Source organism: Girardinichthys multiradiatus, chromosome 4 (assembly GCF_021462225.1).
Source record: "Girardinichthys multiradiatus isolate DD_20200921_A chromosome 4, DD_fGirMul_XY1, whole genome shotgun sequence".
NCBI classification, from domain to species: Eukaryota; Metazoa; Chordata; class Actinopteri; order Cyprinodontiformes; family Goodeidae; genus Girardinichthys; species Girardinichthys multiradiatus.
The window spans coordinates 47,782,634-47,802,678 of NC_061797.1; the positions used below are offsets into that span (position 1 = coordinate 47,782,634).

At 41.1% G+C, this 20,045-nt stretch overlaps 1 protein-coding gene across 1 annotated transcript; it reads left to right on the forward strand.

Annotated features, from left to right (window-relative positions):
• Nucleotides 1-12,283: 12,283 nt before the first annotated feature.
• On the forward strand, nucleotides 12,284-19,792 carry LOC124867538 (chymotrypsin A-like). Its single transcript, XM_047364025.1, has 7 exons — nucleotides 12,284-12,406; nucleotides 12,582-12,685; nucleotides 13,704-13,783; nucleotides 13,856-13,934; nucleotides 14,012-14,192; nucleotides 19,346-19,479; nucleotides 19,568-19,792. The coding sequence occupies exons 1-7, from the start codon at nucleotides 12,310-12,312 to the stop codon at nucleotides 19,727-19,729; spliced, it is 837 nt and encodes a 278-aa protein (XP_047219981.1). The 5' UTR covers nucleotides 12,284-12,309; the 3' UTR covers nucleotides 19,730-19,792.
• The last annotated feature ends 253 nt before the right edge of the window (nucleotides 19,793-20,045 follow it).

Genomic DNA, 20,045 nt, shown 5'->3' on the forward strand with positions numbered 1-20,045 from the left:
GACGATTTGGCACTGCAATTTTATGCTGAAGGCCAAAAGGCAGTAGCCAATCAGAAAGGCTGCAGCCTCTAATCTCCGCTGCTTATCACATCTGAGGCAGAAGCTGTGTTCTCACGAGTCCCACGCCTTTACATGAAGCTCTCTGATTGGCTGGCATATATGTGTTCATACCCACTGTGCCTTAAACTGATCATACAGAAACTGAACGGGAAACATTAAAATGTAACAAAAAACTGATACTAAGATAATAACTACTGCCAGTGGAAACATGTGACACATAAACTCAATCTGTTAACACTGAACCTCTTCCTGACAAGATGTCAGCAGCAGACACATAAAACCTGATTTCTTTTATGGATGGATTTTACAGTACTGACATGAAGGTATTTCCATAGAACTGTGGTTTATTTCTTATACTTCTGTTGAACATCAATGTGTCATTTTTCTAAAAGAAGACTGAGACAGGTTTTTTTTTTATTTCATTCCGCCTAAATTAGAGAGTTTTATTTCTAGCCGATTGATCTGTTGACACAGTGATAACAAAGTGAACAGTCAGCAGGCTGAGCTGAGAACAGCTGCAGACTCAGGAATTATGACAATGATGCAATCAGAAACTATTCAAAAAAGCATAGAGAAACAAGTAACTGTTCATTTTATTTTTTATATGTCTACATGTTTACATTTTCAATGAAAAACACAATAAACATAAACAGGAACAACGAGACAAAGAACAAGGGGTTTTAGAATCATCTATAGAAATTGCTATATGATACAAATAGTACAGAGGGTCACACCAATTCTGGATGCTTTAACCTAATGTATCTTTCCATTTATTCCATATCTTATCAAATTTATCAGACTGGAGTCTACTGGAGAATGTGATTCTTTCCATAGTAAACAAACCAGGCACAATCTGCTGCCAATCCTCCAAATATAGAACATTTGTATTAACATTACTTGGTAATACAAACTGTCAGTCTTACCATTATAGCCCAGTTTTCCAAACCTTGCCATGTTGTGGCATTAAGTAGAAGGGGGATTCATGCAGCAAAATCATCTAATGAAGACAAAATTGAGAACCACCTTGCAGACTATAACCCAAGGCAGGTGTGGCAGGGATGGCAGCATCTCACCAGCTATAGACAAAATTTACCTCCACAACCACAATAGACAGTATCTCTGGCTGAGAGGCTGCGGAGCTCTTTTGTTCACGCTCTTCCTGAGTACTGATACACCAGTGAACAAACTGCAACATCAAGTGAGACAGGTGCTCAGGTAAGGAAGGGACCCAGAGACTGTCACCATGAACTCTGTGCTGTCTTCACCAGCACCTTCAATCGATCTCTTGCAAAGTCTACAGTCCCATTTTCTCTTAATTCATCATTATTCTTGCATGGTGGTGCAGTTGGTAGCACTGTTGCCTTGCAGCAAGAAGGTCCTGGGTTCAATTCCCGGCCGATGGTCTTTCTTCATGGAGTTTGCATGTTCTCCCTGTGCATGCGTGGGTTCTCACTGGGTACTCTGGCTTCCTCCCACAGTCCAAAGACATGCCTGTTAGGTTAATTGGTCACTCTAAATTGCCCTTAGGTGTATGAAAGAGTGTGTGCTTGGTAGTTTGTGTGTTGCCCTGCGATGGACTGGCAACCTGTCCAGGGTGTACCCCACCTGTAGACTGCTGGACATAGGCACCAGCTCTCCTGCGACCCACTATGGAATAAGCGGTAGAAACTGACTGACTGTAGAACATAATCATAAAACTTTCAGCCCTAAAGAGAAATCTCTTAAACTGGTCCGAACTTGATTGGATCCGAACCTGCAGTTCCTTTTTCCTGACTCAACCTGCAACATGTTTGAACAGAAACAGCAGGACTCCATAATCATGAAGCGCAGTGAGAAGTTCACAACATCTTTCAGCTGCTGAAATGAATGCAGGTTTCTCTGGTTCCGCTTTATTCTGCTGCTCAAACGCTGCTCTCTCTGGCGAAGCTTTTATTTTGTTAGCTGTTTTTTCTACTTCCTGTTACCATGTTCACAATCACAAACTGGGATTGTGAGCCGCTGCTGCTGTTAATAATAATAATAATAATAAACATAGCCGGTTTAAGGCTGTATGGGGACACAACACCTAGGATAAATAAGGCATGTTTGAACGTTTTACACATTTTTAGCTCTTTTAGAGATTCTGTTGTGTCTTCTGGATATCCACATTAATAATAATAATAATAATACAGATTATTTAGATTTTTCTTGATGTTAATACAATTTTACTCTTCCTTGTGCAGTTACAAAGTGGACAAAGCTGGAGCCTAAAGACCAATCCAACAGCAACTGATTTCACTTTGCAGTCTGCCCAGGTGCACCTTCTACAATACATGAGCCAACCCTGGCACACCAAAACCAGAATATCTTTATTACAATGTTGTCAAATTCAGAGTCATTGAGACTGAAAATCAACAAGCAAGGACACAAAATGACTAATACTCATACTCGTCGTCATACACTCATCTGGGTCGTGGGGTCAGCAGTCTCAGCAGAGATGCCCAGACATCCCTCTCCCCAGACACCTCCTCCAGCACCTCTGGGGGAAGTCCGAGGCATTCCCAGGCCAGCCGAGAGACATAGTCCCTCCGGCGTGTCCTGGGCCATCTTCTGCCCTGGGCCTCCTTTTTGTGGGACGTGTCTGGAACAATTCCCAGGAGAGGTGTCCAGGAGGCATCTGAAACAGATGCCCGAGCCACCTCAGCTGACTCCTCTCGATGTGGAGGAGCAGCAGACCAGAGCAGCGTCCGCATTGCTGCTGTATACTGAGTATACAGATTTACATAGAAAATTGTAAAAGACAAGAATCACTTACTATAGTTTTCACATTTTTTCTGTTGTCACTGAGTGACCTCTGTTTGTTCAGTGTAAAAAGATAACTACTCTTCAGCTAAAGATTATTAGAATAAAAACTAAAAACAGAATCAAGATTAGATTTAATATTAATTTATTCTCTAAAGAATTATGAAGCAACAAGAAACAAAAGAAAATGAGAAGAAACACCTTAGAAACAACAACAAACAACTAATTTAATTAATAATAAAAAAACGTTTAAAATAGAGAAAAAAACCTTTTCTAAACTGAATGAAATATAATATTTATTAGGAGTTTATCTGTCTTTCTGTGGCCTAAAGAAAGGGTTTTGATTCTAACACCTACTTTAAAGAAAAATAATACCAACTTTTAAAACCAGTCCTGATATGGCAGCTTCAGCACCAGAACCGGCAACATAGAACTGAACAGAGCCATACAGTGTATGTCATTCTTGGGTTGACCTCAGAGCTGAGAAACAGATTTTCCTAAACCATGTCTCAGACTCAGCGAGACCTTCTTAACCGGCTCGCTATGGAGAGAATTATTTAACGATAAGAAACTATTTCAGAGGTATGAAACCCATTCAATTCAATTCAGTTTTATTTATATAGCCGCCAATTCACAACACAGGTCGTCTCTAGGCACTTCAGAAAAGTCAGGTTCATACATTCCAATTAATCCTAATCATTGAACAGTGCAGGCAGAGTTAGTTATTTATTCAAATTGGATAAAAAGTTTTTCTATCTAAGGAAACCCAGCAGATTGCATCCAGTCAGTGACTTGCAGCATTCCCTCCTCCTGGATGAGCATGTAGAGACAGTGGACAGTCACTGGCATTGACTTTGCAGCAATCCCTCATACTGAGCATGCATGTAGCGACAGTGGAGAGGAAAAACTCCCTTTTAACAGGAAGAAACCTCCAGCAGAACCAGAACCAGGCTCAGTGTGAGCGGCCATCTGCCACGACCGACTGGGGGTTTGAGAGAACAGAGCAGAGACACAAAGAGAACAAAGAAGCACTGATCCAGGAGTCCTTTCTATGGGAAGAAAAGTAAATGTTAATGGATGTATCTCCTTTAGTTGTTTCATCTAGAAAGAAAGAACATATAAACTCTGAGCCAGTTTTCAAGATTAGAGTCTGAAAGAGAGCACATAGAGTTAGTTACAGTAGACGCTTAGTCAGTAGCCATGTCTAGGAGAGAGAAAGGGTTAAACACTAAAAGACAGGGCTATGTGGATCATCGGTAGAAGGTGAGCATTAAGTTGTTGCCAGCAGAAGCTCGGACGATTCCCCTCTCTAGAAAGGTGTCACAGGTAGACACAGAGTCAGGCCAGGTGTAGCTTCTAGGAAGAGAAAAGAGAGAACAAAGTTAAAAGCTGAAATAACAGCAAATAATGCAAAATTGGAGAGTAGTGTGAGAATGTATATATATATATATATATATATATATATATATATATATATATATATATATATATACACATATATATATATATATATATATTTGTATATACATAGGGGTTGGACAATGAAACTGAAACCACAATAATTTATTAGTATGGTGTAGGGCCTCCTTTTGCAGCCAATACAGTGTCAATTCGCCTTGGGAATGACATAAACAAGTCCTGCACAGTGGTCAGAGGGATTTTAAGCCATTCTTCTAGCAGGATAGTGGCCAGGTCACTACGTGATACTGGTGGAGGAAAACGTTTCCTGACTCGCTCCTCCAAAACACCCCAAAGTGGCTCAATAATATTTAGATCTGGTGACTGTGCAGGCCATGGGAGATGTTCAACTTCACTTTCATGTTCATCAAACCAATCTTTCACCAGTCTTGCTGTGTGTATTGGTGCATTGTCATCCTGATACACGGCACCGCCTTCAGGATACAATGTTTGAAACATTGGATGCACATGGTCCTCAAGAATGGTTCGGTAGTCCTTGGCAGTGACGCGCCCATCTAGCACAAGTATTGGGCCAAGGGAATGCCATGATATGGCAGCCCAAACCATCACTGATCCACCCCCATGCTTCACTCTGGGCATGCAACAGTCTGGGTGGTACGCTTCTTTGGGGCTTCTCTACACCGTAACTCTCCCGGATGTGGGGAAAACAGTAAATGTGGACTCATCAGAGAACAATACATGTTTTACATTGTCCACAGCCCAAGATTTGCGCTCCTTGCACCATTGAAACCGACGTTTGACATTGGCATGAGTGACCAAAGGTTTGGCTATAGCAGCCCGGCCGTGTATATTGACCCCGTGGAGCTCCCGACGGACAGTTCTGGTGGAAACAGGAGAGTTGAGGTGCACATTTAATTCTGCCGTGATTTGGGCGACCGTGGTTTTATGTTTTTTGGATACAATCCAGGTTAGCACCCAAACATCCCTTTCAGACAGCTTCCTCTTGCGTCCACAGTTAATCCTGTTGGATGTGGTTCGTCCTTCTTGGTGGTATGCTGACATTACCCTGGATACCGTGGCTCTTGATACATCACAAAGACTTGCTGTCTTGGTCACAGATGCGCCAGCAAGACGTGCACCAACAATTTGTCCTCTTTTCAACTCTGGTATGTCACCCATAATGTTGTGTGCATTTCAATATTTTGAACAAAACTGTGCTCTTACCCTGCTAATTGAACCTTCACACTCTGCTCTTACTGGTGCAATGTGCAATCAATGAAGACTGGCTACCAGGCTGGTCCAATTTAGCCATGAAACCTCCCACACTAAAATGACAGGTGTTTCAGTTTCATTGTCCAACCCCTATATATATATATATATATATATATATATATATATATATACATATATACATATATGTATGTATGTATGTATGTATGTATGTGTGTGTGTATGTGTGTGTGTCCCTGCCAACATGGTGGCATTGGATTTACCTGAGCACGACGTTCCACAGATGTTCTATTGAATTTAGTTCAGGGAAGCATGGAGGCCAGTCAATGGTATCAACTCTTTCATCCTCCAGGAACTGCCTGCATACTCTTGCCAGATGAGGCACCAGGAGGAACCCAGGATCCACTGCACCAGGAAAGGTCTAACAACAGGTCTAAGGCTTCATCCTGATACCTAGGCAGTCAATTCAATTCAATTCAGTTTATTTATATAGCGCCAATTCACAACACATGTCTCAAGGCACTTCACAACAGTCAGGTACATACATTCCAATTAATCCTAACAATTGAACAGTGCAGTCAGATTCAGTTATTTATTCAAATTGGATAAAACGTTTTTCTATCTAAGGAAACCCAGCAGATTGCATCCAGTCAGTGACTTGCAGCATTCACTCCTCCTGGATGAGCATGTAGAGACAGGAAAATGTTAATGGATGTAGCTCCTTTAGTCGTTTCATCTAGAAAGAAAGAACAGATAAACTCTGAGCCAGTTTTCAAGGTTAGAGTCTGAAAGAGAGCACATAGAGTTAGTCACAGTAGACGCTTAGTCAGTAGCCATGTCTAGGAGAGAGGAAGGGTTAAACACTAAAAGACAGGGCCAAGTGGATCATCTGTAGAAGGTGAGCATTAAGTTGTTGCCAGCAGAAGCTCGGACGATTCCCCTCTCGAGAAAGGTGTCACAGGTAGACACAGAGTCAGGCCAGGTGTAGCTTCTAGGAAGAGAAAAGAGGGAGAACATAAAGTTATAAAATAAAAAAGAAATTAAAAAAAAGAACAAAAAGTTGAAATAACAGCAAATAATGCAAAATTGGAGAGTAGTGTGAGAACGTAGCGAAGAGGGTGAAAGTGGTCATTATGTCCTCCAGCAGCCTAAGCCTATAGCAGCATAACTACACAGATAGTTTCAGTTCAGATTATTTAGTTAAACTGCGCTTATTTACAACAATGTCATCTCAAGGAACCCCACAAAGGGTCTCACTGATGGTCATTGTTATACTAAAAACCACAAGGATTGGGATACCTCTCTCTGTCAGACTGATTGTAACCATTGGAAAAGAGAAGGGGTCATACAGGTAGCAGAAATGGAGGGTGTGTTGTGCACCTCAACCATAACTGAGCTGGTTTAGGCTAAACCTGACTCCCCCCCTTACTCCAACCAACAGGGAGGGAGGAAGGCTCCTTCCCTGATAAACTAAGCCACTCTAACTATAAGCCTCATCAAAAAGGAAAGTTTTAAGCCTAGCCTTAAAAGTAGACAGGGTGTCTGCCTCATGGACTAAAACTGGGAGCTGGTTCCACAGGAGACGAGCCTGATAACTAAAGGATCTGCCTCCCATTCTACTTCTAGAGACTCAGTCAGGATAATTCATCCTGTACAGGTCTGTGTATCCCTCCATGGATATGCCTCCCCACACCAACACTGACCCACCACCAAACCCGTCATGCTGAACAATCTTTCAGGCAGCAGAACATTCAACACAGCTTCTCCAGACCCGTTCCCTCAGTGAGACCTGAGGTCACAGTGAACCTGCTCTCATCTGTGGAAAGAACAGGGAGCCAGAACCCAACCCTGCCAAATCCAGTGTTGTGTGGCAAATGCTGATGGAGCTTCATGGTGCCGGACGGCGAGCACAGGTCCTACTAGATGACATCAGGCCCTCAGGCCACCTTCATGAAGTCTGTTTCTGATGGTTTGGTCAGAGACATTCATGCTAGTGGCCTACTGGAGGTCGCTTTGTAGGGCTCTGTCAGGACTCATCCTGTTTCAGAAAGGAGCAGATTCTGGTCCTGCTGATGGGTTAAGGATCTCCGACGGCCCTGTCCAGCTCTCCTAGAGTAACTGCCTGTCTCCTGGAATCTCCTCCATGCTCCTGAGATTGTGCTGGGAGACACACCAAATCTTCAGGCAATGACGTATTGATGTGTCATCCTGGTGGAGTTGGACTGCTTGTGCAACTTCTGCAGGGTCACGGTATCTCCTTGCTACCAGTAGAGACACTGACCATGGTTGATCAATGCAGGACCATTGAACAGCAGTCAAAACAAAGGTCTGTGTCTTCCACCCGCAGAACTATTCCTGTTTCTGGGGTCTCATTTGTTGTATTAACACCAAACCAGCTGACACTGATTAACAACCCCCTCTACTGCTGTACTGACCAGATCAACATTCCACAAGTTTAACTGACTTTATATTAGAATTTATAGTAATATGATAATATAATATTTTTTGATCAGTGTATATGTATATGGGTGTGTGGCAGGGTGTGTACATACCACTGCAATATTACTGAAAAGTTCATTTATTCCAGTAACTCCATCACAAAGTGAAACAAATTATACACAGCATTTAAGATTAGAATATTGCATCTTTATATATTGCAACTCTCTTTATGCAGGGTTGGACAACTGCCTTCTATGTCACCTGCAGCTGGCCCAAAATGCTGCTGCCTGTCTGCTAACGGGTAATAAGCACATTTCAAGAATCAAGAATCTTTATTGTCACCACGGACCCATAATTACTTTTTTGTCGAGACACTCGGTTCAGAATGCACATATGTAGAGATAAAAAACACATAGATAAAACTTATAAGTCGTGTCAGGAAGAAATTTAGAGCACTTATAGCAGCTGAAAAACATCTCTAAAGAGAAGTATGGAATATGTACATGGGGATGTACCATGGTGTATTTATATAAAGTGCAGCTCATGCTTGAGCAGCCTATGAACAGACATTGGTCATGAAATGGACTATTGAGTGTCTACAGGGGGACCATTGCCTTCACTGCTCTGGGAAAGAAACGGTTTTTAAATCTGTTTCTTTTGGATTTAATGCAGCTGAACTGCCATTCAGATGGAAGTGGGACAAACAGCTAATAGCCTGGGTGGGATCTCTGGCAAGGCGTCTGGCCTTCTTCTGGGCTCATGTGACATAAACCGAGTCCAGGTCTGGCAGACGGCAACCCACAATCCCCTGTGATGTCTTCAACACCAGTGCTAAGTCTTTCCTCTCCTGTGCCATGCAGCTATTGTACAACAATGCCATCTAGATCAATTTAACTCTCTGAGAAAGAAGAGCCATTGTTCTTCACCAAGTGTTCTCAGTCCAGGAGAGGTCAGTGGAAATGTGAATGCTCCAGAACTTAATGCTGTCCACTTTTCCACCACCTTCTCCTGTATGCATAGGGGAGCGTGTTTAGTCCTCCTGGACCTTTTGTAATCCACTATGACGTCCTTGGTCTTGCTGGTGTTCCGAATTAGGTTATTCCTGGAGCACCACAGAGTCACTTCACGATTGTGTTATGGATGGCCGAGCAGTTCTGTGTGAAGACAGTAAAGAGGGCAGGGCTGAGAACACAACCCTGTGGTGTGCCATTTAATAAGGATCAGTGGGGCAGAGTTTCCCTATCCTCACCATCTGGGGCCTGTTGGTAAGAAAGTCACTGATCCAGGAACAGAGTGATGCAGATAAACTGAGGTTGAGGAGCTTCAGGGCCAGGCTGTCTGGGAGGACGGTGTTGAAAACTGAGCTGAAGTCCACAAAAAGCATCCTAACATACAGTATGTGTCAGCATGTTGCAGATGAGTCAGGGCCAAGTGGAGTGCTAATGAGACATCGCCTGTAGAACGATTCTCCCTGCAGAGAACTGCCGGCTGTCCAGGCTGTCCTTGATGTATTTCAGGAAAATCCTCTCAAAGCACTTCATGATGATAACTCCATATTGTCTTCCCTGCACTGGTTGCCTGTACATTTTAGAATTGATTTTAAGATTTTTATTTTGGTTTTTAAATGTTTAAATAGTCAAGTACCTCCCCATCTAACAGAGCTTCTGCACAAGCACGTCCAATGAACTTCTGTTGATTTAGATGTTCCTAGGACTTGTCTTTTAACCAGAGGAGACTTTCTGTTGTTGCTCCAAATCTCTGGAACCATCTTCCTCTTGCTATAAGGAAGGCTGCTACCTTAAATGTTATTAACTTCCTTTAAAAAACCCATCCTTTTACCTTTGCTTTTAATTCCAGTTGAGCAGAAATGTTAGCCTGTTTATAATTATTAGTCTTTTATTTTTTCTTACTTGCTGTTTTTAATGTATTTAGCTATTTTTTTTTTGTTTTGTTTTTTTTTTGTTCTTGGTTATTTGTGGTATTGTTTGTGTTTCTGTCTTTTGGTTATTTTAAAATTTCTGTTTGATTAAAATTTTTGAAGCTGTGCAGCACTTTGGTCACTTTGGTGTGTAAAGCACTCCACAAATAAAGGTTGATTGATTGATCAGACCAATAAAAAAAATTTAATACACAAATATGGGCTTAATGGATGTGATCTTGTATACCAGATTAAAGGTTATTATTTTTCAGAAGGTGATTCACTGCTTAGTCAATCACTTAACCTGGATGGCATTAAATTGACCTCCGGTAATAAAGTAAAAAACCTTGGTGTTATTTTTGACCAGGACATGTCATTTAAATCCCATATTAAACAGGTTTCTAGGATTTATTTATTTCACCTCCGGAACATTGCCAAAATTAGAAATATCCTATCCAGGAGTGACGCTGAAAAACTAGTCCATGTATTTGTTACTTCAAGGCTGGACTATTGTAATTCTTTACTATCAGGATGTCCACAAAATGCAGTTAAAAGCCTTCAGCTGATTCAAAATGCTGCAGCAAGAGTTCTGATGAAAATTAAAAAGAGAGATCATATTTCTCCTATTTTAGCTTCCCTTCATTGGCTCCCTGTTAAATCCAGAATAGAATTTAAAATTCTCCTCCTCATATATAAAGCCCTTAATGATCTAGCTCCATCATACATCAGAGATCTGATTGGTCCATATGTTCCTAACAGAGCACTTTGTTCTCAGACTGCAGGTTTACTGGTGGTTCCTAGAGTCTCTAGAAATAGAATGGGAGGCAGATCCTTTAGTTATCAGGCTCCTCTCCTGTGGAACCAGCTCCCAGTTTTAGTCCGTGAGGCAGACACCCTGCCTACTTTTAAAGCTAGGCTTAAAACTTTCCTTTTTGATAAAGCTTATAGTTAGAGTGGCTTAGTTTATCCTGAGATATCTCTGTAGTTATGCTGCTATTGGCTTAGGCTGCTTGAGGACATAATGACCACTTTCACCCTCTTCGCTACATTCTCACACTACTCTACAATTTTGCATTATTTGCTGTTATTTCAGCTTTTAACTTTGTTCTCTCTTTTCTCTTCCTAGAAGCTACACCTGGCCTGGCTCTGTGTCTACCTGTGACACCTTTCTCGAGAGGGGAATCGTCCGAGCTTCTGCTGGCAACAACTTAATGCTCACCCTCTACCGATGATCCACATGCCCCTGTCTTTTAGTGTTTAACCCTTTCTCTCTCCTAGACATGGCTACTGACTGAGCTTCTACTATGACTAACTCTATGTGCTCTCTTTCAGACTCTAACCTTGAAAACTGGCTCAGAGTTTATCTGTTCTTTCTTTCTAGATGAAACGACTAAAGGAGCTACATCCATTAACATTTACTTTTCCTTCCCATAGAAAGTACTCCTGGATCAGTGCTTCTTTGTTCTCTTTGTGTCTCTGCTCTGTTCTCTCAAACCCCCAGTCGGTCATGGCAGATTGCCGCTCACACTGAGCCTGGTTCTGGTTCTGCTGGAGGTTTCTTACTGTTAAAAGGGAGTTTTTCCTCTCCACTGTCGCTACATGCATGCTCAGTATGAGGGATTGCTGCAAAGTCAACGCCAGTGACTGTCCACTGTCTCTACATGCTCATCCAGGAGGAGTGAATGCTGCAAGTCACTGACTGGATGCAATCTGCTGGGTTTCCTTAGATAGAAACACTTTTTATCCAATTTGAATAAATAACTGAATCTGACTGCACTGTTCAATGATTAGGATTAATTGGAATGTATGAACCTGACTGTTGTGAAGTGCCTTGAGATGACAAGTGTTGTGAATTGGTGCTATATAAATAAAACTGAATTGAATTTTAATCTGACAAACGGGCCACATCAGAATCCAGATTCTAATTTATTGAACTGTGGGTGTATTGTTTTTAACTTGATTTTATTTGTGTTTTACAGCATTTGATTAATAAAGTTATCTTACTAACTGTTTGCAGTATTCTTTAATGTATTTAGTTTATTGATTTATGCACATTTACTCAGATATATCTTTGTGTTTTTATTCATGTAATTAATCTACTGTTTAATGGTTTATTTTCCATAATTTTCCCATCAGTTTCCTCTCCTTGCCACATTATTTCAGTTAGTATTTTCCTTTTCTGGCAGTATTCCTAAAACCCCAAACCTGTAAATAATCTGTTCTTGTATGAAGGAATCATTCTGTTTAATTCCACATAAGAACCATCTCAGCACCAACTCTTTGGTGACTTTCTATTCATAACTTAGTGATTAATTAATCTCCAGCTTTACTTTAGAACCTCAGTCTCAGCCTGACCTTCATGTTCCTGCCCCTTCAGGTGGAAAAACAACCGCACCTGTCCAACCTCCCACCGTTTTCTGATAAGATATCTCTGTCGCTCGTCCAATCATGTTGCTTCACTGATGTATAAAAGCAGCGGGACCAGAGGGAGTCTACATGATCAAGCCATGGCCTTCCTGTGGATCCTTTCCTGCCTTGCCTTCGTCGGCACCGCCTACGGTGAGACTGGCCTTCAGCAGCAGTCATTCAGGGATGAACACGTCTGCAGACCATTTATGCTGCACAAATTTACCCAGCATAGATTGAAGGGAGAGCAAACAGAAATATTTCACCTAACATGTCTGCAGTTTGTTTTTGAATGTTGTTGATAATAATGTAATGATGATGTCATCAGGTTGCGGCTCACCCGCCATCCCTCCCGTCATCACCGGTTACGCCCGTATTGTGAACGGTGAGGAGGCTGTGCCTCACTCCTGGCCCTGGCAGGTGTCCCTTCAGGTAAACTTCATCAACAAAGATGCTTCATTCAGTCAACTTCAGGGATGCACAACTTCACTTTTTATCAATTTCTGATCCATGATTATTGTTGCTACAACTTAGAGACTACAGCATTCATGTATCTTCAACCTTCACTCCTCAGACGATTCCTAACACATCCCCCTGAGGATCATGAGTTACATGAGATGAAGGGTGATTTGATGATCTTTGAATTTTGTTGGACATTTATTTGTTCACGTGAAGCCAAAATTACATGTGCTGTGCAGTTTCTGAAGGACTGGATTTTCTAAATATTTTTAAAGTTTGCCAACTTTTAACAGTAATTGAACAGATCAAACACTTGGGGATTATTTTAAAGGTTTTTCTGAGCAAATAATTTTCCCAGAGTTTTGATGGTCATGGTTGTTAATTCAGGGCTGATTAGCTGTGGCCCTAATTTGGTCTAAGAGAAGATAGAAAGTTGGTTTCATTTAGTTTAACACCGAAAAGGTGTTAAACTTTAGACTTTATTTTGGTTTAGGTATATTTATGTAAAAGCAGCATTCTTCTGTTTTCAGAAGAAAGGCTGTAGATAACAGAAATGCTGCATACTCAGACCAAAAAGAACATATGTTTGTAATTCTTAAACTGCAAATTCCTGAAGTTTGATTGAAAGAGTTCACAATTCAATATTTGGTGAAATATTCCAGATTTTTAATCATAGCTTCTATGCTTCTCGACGTGCTCCGCACCAGTCTGTCATGTAGTGACCACCTGATCCATCCACAAGTTGTGACACTGGATGGGAATTGCTGTCATTCCTGCAGAGATGCTGATTTCAGAAACAAATCGTTGCAGTCTCTTAACTTCTCCAGGAGTGTAAAATACCAATATCTCCTCAGTTCTTATCAAGTACCAACCTTGATGCAGAGCCGTCATCTCCCACAGTTTATAAGATTCATGTATGATCTGAGGTCTGTGCTGCAGTGAGTTAAAAAAATGTGCACAGATGTTATCATCAGACCAATCTCTGTTTCAGGATTACACTGGCTTCCACTTCTGTGGAGGCTCTCTCATCAGTGAGACCTGGGTGGTGACCGCTGCTCACTGCAGTGTCAAGTAAGCATCACACCATATGGTCTTTTTCACCTGAGAAGAAATAATAAAACTTTTGATGTCTTCGGTTTGCAGGACCGGCGACCGTGTGGTCATCGGAGAACATGACCGCTCCTCAAATGCCGAGAGCATCCAGGTGATTTCTCCTAGCAAGGTAAGTGAAACCCATCACATCACATCACATCCTCTTTCTTTTAACTTGACACCACTAATGATGTCACTTCCTGCCAGGTGTTCAGACACCCCCAGTACAACGGCTACACCATCAATAATGACATCACCCTCATCAAGCTGTCCAGCCCCGCCCAGCTCAACATGCGGGTTTCCCCCGTATGCCTGGCTGAGACCGCCGATAACTTCCCCGGAGGCCTAAGGTGTGTGACAACTGGCTGGGGTCTGACCCGCTACAATGGTAAGAGTTTCAGTCAATTCCTTTGGTACATTGAGGCTGGTTCTCCAGTTTTTATAAACTAATATGTCGTATAAATATATCCGGCATGAAAACCATGTGCTTATGTAGTTCAGAAGACAACTGATGAGTTTATAGATCAACAAACAGAACATGCATTATGTTCCTCACTTGAACCAATAACCATCCAGCTGGGGAGTCATTAGAGTAGCTCTTCATCATAACAGTCAAATATCATCACCAAGGATAAAATAAGGAAGAAGCCAAGAATTTATTTCTACTGTTTGTTTAAACCCCAATGGCCAATACAAACAGAAAAGTATAAAACAGCATAAAATTAAGACGTAAGAATTCCTTTACAAAATCTACAGAGGAAAAACATTATAAATATAATTAGAAAATAACACATTTAGTAATCTTGACTGATTTTAAAGGGACATTACTTAATCTCACATCATCTGGGAACATCAACTTTATTATGTAGTTTTAACCATTTTTTTAGGGCCTTTCAACAAACCTGAAATATTTGGGTTATTTTCTTTGACAAGTTATTCTACTGCTCAGTTCTGCTGTACAAGAAGCAGTTTATATGCAAAATGCTTCTACATTTCTCATGAGAAAAATCTGTTAAATTTCCCTGAGTGAAGTACCACAGATTAATCTTATTGCACAACCATTGATCACCTGTTTCAATAAGAGATTGCAAGCAACCGAAGCTTAAATGCTTAACGAATAGTAAATTAAATAAAGGGCCAGGGATACTTCCCTGTGGTTCTCCCTATCCCAACGTTCTTTTCACTTGATAGAGCTCCATTTACTTCTACCATCTGAAAGCAGTTTTAAGATAGGAGCGAAGCATTTATTGTGACAATATTATATATTGTGACAGTAATTATTTTCTAATGGTCTACCACATGAAATGCTTTTTGCACGTCAAATATGCAAATGCTTCTGACCTATTGGTTCTCAGAAGAAATCTTTCTTCGCTTGTAGAGCCATTTGATCTACTTGAATCTTTGAGTTTAAAACGTTGAGGTTTGACAGATTTCTACTTTTTTTAATTTCTCAAAACTAGAAAATAATTTTCTTATCGTCTGGAGTTAGTTTTATATTTTTCAGACCTTTTTTGATTCTGTTTTCAATGGGTCCACTTGGTTCCGTGAATCTATGAAAACAGAAGTTGAAGTGATTTAATGCATCATCCAAGTTGCAATCAAGATCCCAGTAAAATGTTTTTATTCCTAACCCTTCAATTAACGTATCTTTACTGTCTCCTTTAAAGTGAGCAGTGCTGAGGTCTTTTAGGCCTTATTAAATAATTTCATGACATTTAGGCTATTTCTTACAAATCATTTAATGTCATTTTCTCTATATAAATAGTCAGAAAAGCTTTATGTAAATCTTCCTTTACATCTGCAAGATGGCACTGTTGTGTGTGGCTTGCTGTCTGCCTCTGCCAACTTTGTTTGTTATCGTAATTTTGCTGACTTTTTTTATGAACATCAACTCCATGCCGGTGTAAAGATGCCAAACACTTTTAGAGCTTTGCTTTGCTGTGGATAAAAACTTTAAAAAGTTTGATGAGAAAACTGCATGTCCCCCGGTACTGTCAGAAGTACCAGCGCACCTGCTTAGAGCACCCGCTCCATCTTCTAGGACGTGTCGGCCCTGGGGAAAAAGCTTTAGCAAATGTGGTGGCCAGCAGGTGAAGTTAGAAACCTGTATGACACTTTAATGCCCCCAGGGACGTGAGGCCGTGGGGTGGAGTAGCGATGGTCAGTTTTAATTGCTAGCATCTCTCGACACCGATCACTCCCTCCAGGTTTGAGTTGATTATATTTGGTTTGGGTCTCTCTCACCCGGTCCTATGTGCAGTGATCTACCGCCTAAGTATAGTCAGGACTTGTTAAATGACTTCCGTGATCTCTTGGCTGGAGCGATCGCTAAATATGATTGGATCTTAATTGCTGGGGATTTGAACATCCTGAAAAGCCACTGGATAAAGACTTCTTAAATCTTATTGACTCTTGTCCAGTCTGTGACTGATTCCACACATTAACATGGGCACACACTGAACTTGCTTTAATCATCTTGTTGTGGTCATTATACACACAGTATTTATGTGTGGTCTAATCACCTGCCTGTTTTGTTCTGCTCCCTGCTTGGATTCAGTGCCCGCTCCGGCTCGGCGCTGTTGTATGTTCAACCGTTTCGCTTCTGCTCGGTTCTCGCCTGCTTTCAATGATAAACATTTACTCCAAGTGATCTAAAACTGAAGAGTTGACATCAGAGTTTCTGTCAGCCTATGTCCTGTCATGTAAGCTGGTGGCGCCATTAAAACCCAGTTATCCCAAACACAACCATTAGCCCTGGCTAACTGACCTCTCTTGCTGCCAGACGGTTCTTCAGGAGTACTAAGCACAGTTGGAAGAAAGACAAGTTTCAAGTGTCCTTTGACATGTTGAAAGACAGTTGGCATATTTCTCAGACCACTGTAAAAACTGAAAACTAGAAATATTTTTCAGAAATGATTTCCTCCCATTGTCACAAGCCACACAAGACACCATAAACTACATCCTTAATGTGCCCCTGCCCGTCAGTTTGAAAGCTTCATCTGAAATCAGAGAATTTTTTACATTTCTTTGTTGAAAAGGTTTCCCTTACCAGAACCCTAACCCTCTTCTCACCTCCTTCATAAGACCCCCTCCATTTCAGCCTCTTGCTCTGCTGCTTTTAACTAGCTTGAACCTGTCTCATGGTTCTCAAGGAACTTGTTTATCAGATGAAACCTTCTGGTTTCCCCAGTGGGCCTATTCTCCCTTGCCTACTTAAAGATTTTAATACCACAAGTCTTTCGGTCCTGGCTGGTGTAAATAGCACTAGGCCAATCTACAAACGCCCCTTCCTCTCAAAAATAATGGACAAAGTTAATTTTACACATTTAAAGAAAGTTTTCTTTTATGGGTTTTTAATGCTATATTTTTGCTACTAATGCAAGTAATTATGTTGTTCTTGTGCTTTTAGACCTCACAGCTGCCTTTATCACAATGGATCATGGCATGTAAACTTCTCACCTATAACATGGTGTTGCTATTAAAGGTGCAGCCTTTGAGTGGTTTCCGCCTTACCTGAATGAACGTTTTGTGTCAGCATAAATAGGTTTGTGTCATCTGCAGTGTCTTTTGGCTGTGGGGTGCCTCAGGGATTTAAACTAGGACCCTTTCTTTTCTCTGTGTGTCTTGTGCTCTTGGGTCCCGTTCAGAGGAAATTACTTGTTGTTGGTATGCTTATTATTGTCAAATCTACAAGATGCTCATTCTCATTATCCTTTGTTAAAATGTCTAAGTGGAATCAAGGCTTAATGGTAAAAAGACAGAGGTTAAATCATTCAACCCGAGTGGCCTTTGTGGCACCTGCCATGTGAATCTTAGCTCTTTGACTCAATTGATAAAATTCACCGCCACCAATCTGAGGGTGAAATTAGATGGTGACCTGAGATTTCATAAACAAGTCAACAACGTATTAAAAACAAGCTTTTTCCAGCTGTGACAAATTGCTAAAATCAAGGCAATTTCATCCAGGCAGGGTTTTGAAAAGATTGTTCACGCCTTGATTATTGTAACACGCTGTACTTTTGGCATCAAATAGGCTGCTCTCTTTCGCCTTCAGCGTGTCCAAAATGCAGTTGCTCGTCTTCTAACTCGATCTCACAGGCGAAGAAACGCCACTACTGTTCTAGTTGTTCTTCAGTGGTTCAGTGTTTGATTTTGATTGATTTTAAAATCCTTTTATTTGTTTCGAATGTCTTAATTGGCTTGCTCCACCCCCTCTCTCGGACTTGCTTCACCCATACTCCCCTTCACGGTCTCTAAGGTCAGCTGACCAGACAAGGATGAAGCTCAGAGGTGATGGGGCCCCTGAAATATGGAATGGGTTGCCTCTCCATGTTAGGCAGGCTCCTTCACTGTTGTCTTTTAAATCCTTTTTGAAGACTCATGTTTTGTCTCTGGCGTTCAACATAACCTGAGTTGTTTGTTCTTCTGCATGAGTTGTTGTGTCAAACATTGTTTTATGTCTGTTTTTACTTCTTCTCCAAATGTACAGCACTTTGGTCAACCTGTTGGTTTTAAAGGACACCAGAAACAAATCAATAATAGCGGTTGATTGTTGTTGGTTCTTCATTAGTTAACATCACTCAGAACCTGTTAAAGGCCTTAGAGGACTCACAGTTATTCATATCTGTGTTCAGACAATCCAGTTTAAGTCTCTGTTATTTACAAATCCAAATTGTGTCTCTTTAATTAATCATAAATCACTGACATGACCACAAATCGTGGGCGTTGCTAGGAATAGAACCAAGCCTTGGCACAACATGGCCCCATCCACCGAGCCACTCCATCATATAGATACATATTTATATTTAGCTTACAGTTTGGTCCAATGAAATATGTTATTGGGCTATGTGTTAAACCAGCTTTTACTGCTTTAATATTACTGCAAATGTTATAAAATGAAAAAACAAAAACAAAAAGATAATGCAAACGTACATTCATGATTATAAAAACACTGACATTGATATAAGACACTTTGCTCAACCCATTAAAGGAAAACAGTTGAGGCATGAGTCATAATGATCTTCACAGAACCTGCTGAAGTAAACCTAAATAGTTGTTTGTCATGATAAGACTCGTCTGTGTTTGCTGTAAACCGGTCAGATTTAAAACAGCTAAACAGCTAAAACAACTACTGCATGAAGAAACAAAGAGTCAGCCATTATTAATTACTAATTATCAGAGCAAGGAAAAGAACAGAAATTCATGTCGCAGCAGATGGAAACATTCACATATTAAATATGAGAGGTTTAAAAACCTTCAGGACAACCAAGAGTATTATTTCTGATATCAGAACATGTAATGATAGGAGCATTTAACAGATTATAACACTGTCCTAATCTGTTAATTATAACTATGACCCTTTATTAACAAGGAGACAGATTTGTCACACATGAGCTTTAGCTTGGTGTTTTTAGATCTCAGTTCAAATCAATGAGAAAGCAGAAGGTTAATGATTTGAGACCTGACTGCCCTGCCAGTAGATGGCACCATTGTTCTTGTATTGCATGAATATCCTGGTAACAGTGCGGTGTGTTTGTGCAGCCGCCAACACCCCCGCCCTGCTCCAGCAGGCCACTCTGCCCCTGCTGACCAATGCTGAATGCAGCAAACACTGGGGCACCAAGGTCACAGACCTGATGATCTGCGCTGGAGCCGCTGGAGCCTCCTCCTGCATGGTGAGTGATTCGTTCTGATCCAGTTCTGTTTATTCTGTATGACCTCACAGTTTTCATTAACCAGCAGGGTTGTCATTGCTCTCCTCAGGGTGACTCTGGTGGTCCTCTGGTCTGCGAGAAGAATGGAGTCTGGACTCTGGTGGGTATTGTGTCCTGGGGCAGCGGCACCTGCAACACCAGCACCCCTGGAGTCTACGCCCGTGTCACTAAGTTGCGCGCCTGGGTCGACCAGACCATCGCTGCCAACTGAGGATGCTCATTGTGCCTCCACTTCTAGCCTGATCTTCAATAAAACACAGAAACTGTGACAAAACCTGCTGCCATGTGTTCTTCTCCCGTAGACCCTCATCTTCAGTCTGATCCTAACATAGGTGTTGGAATTATGAATCTGAGATTATTATTTAATATTAATATTTTAATATTTTATCAAATAATATTTGGGTCTGTTAAGGGTTGTCCTGTGAATACCAGCCCAGTAAGACGATGGTATTAGGACAAAATAGAAAGGTGTGAGACGAGCTCTGACATTATTAAACAGCATAAACTCTGCACATACATGGAATAAA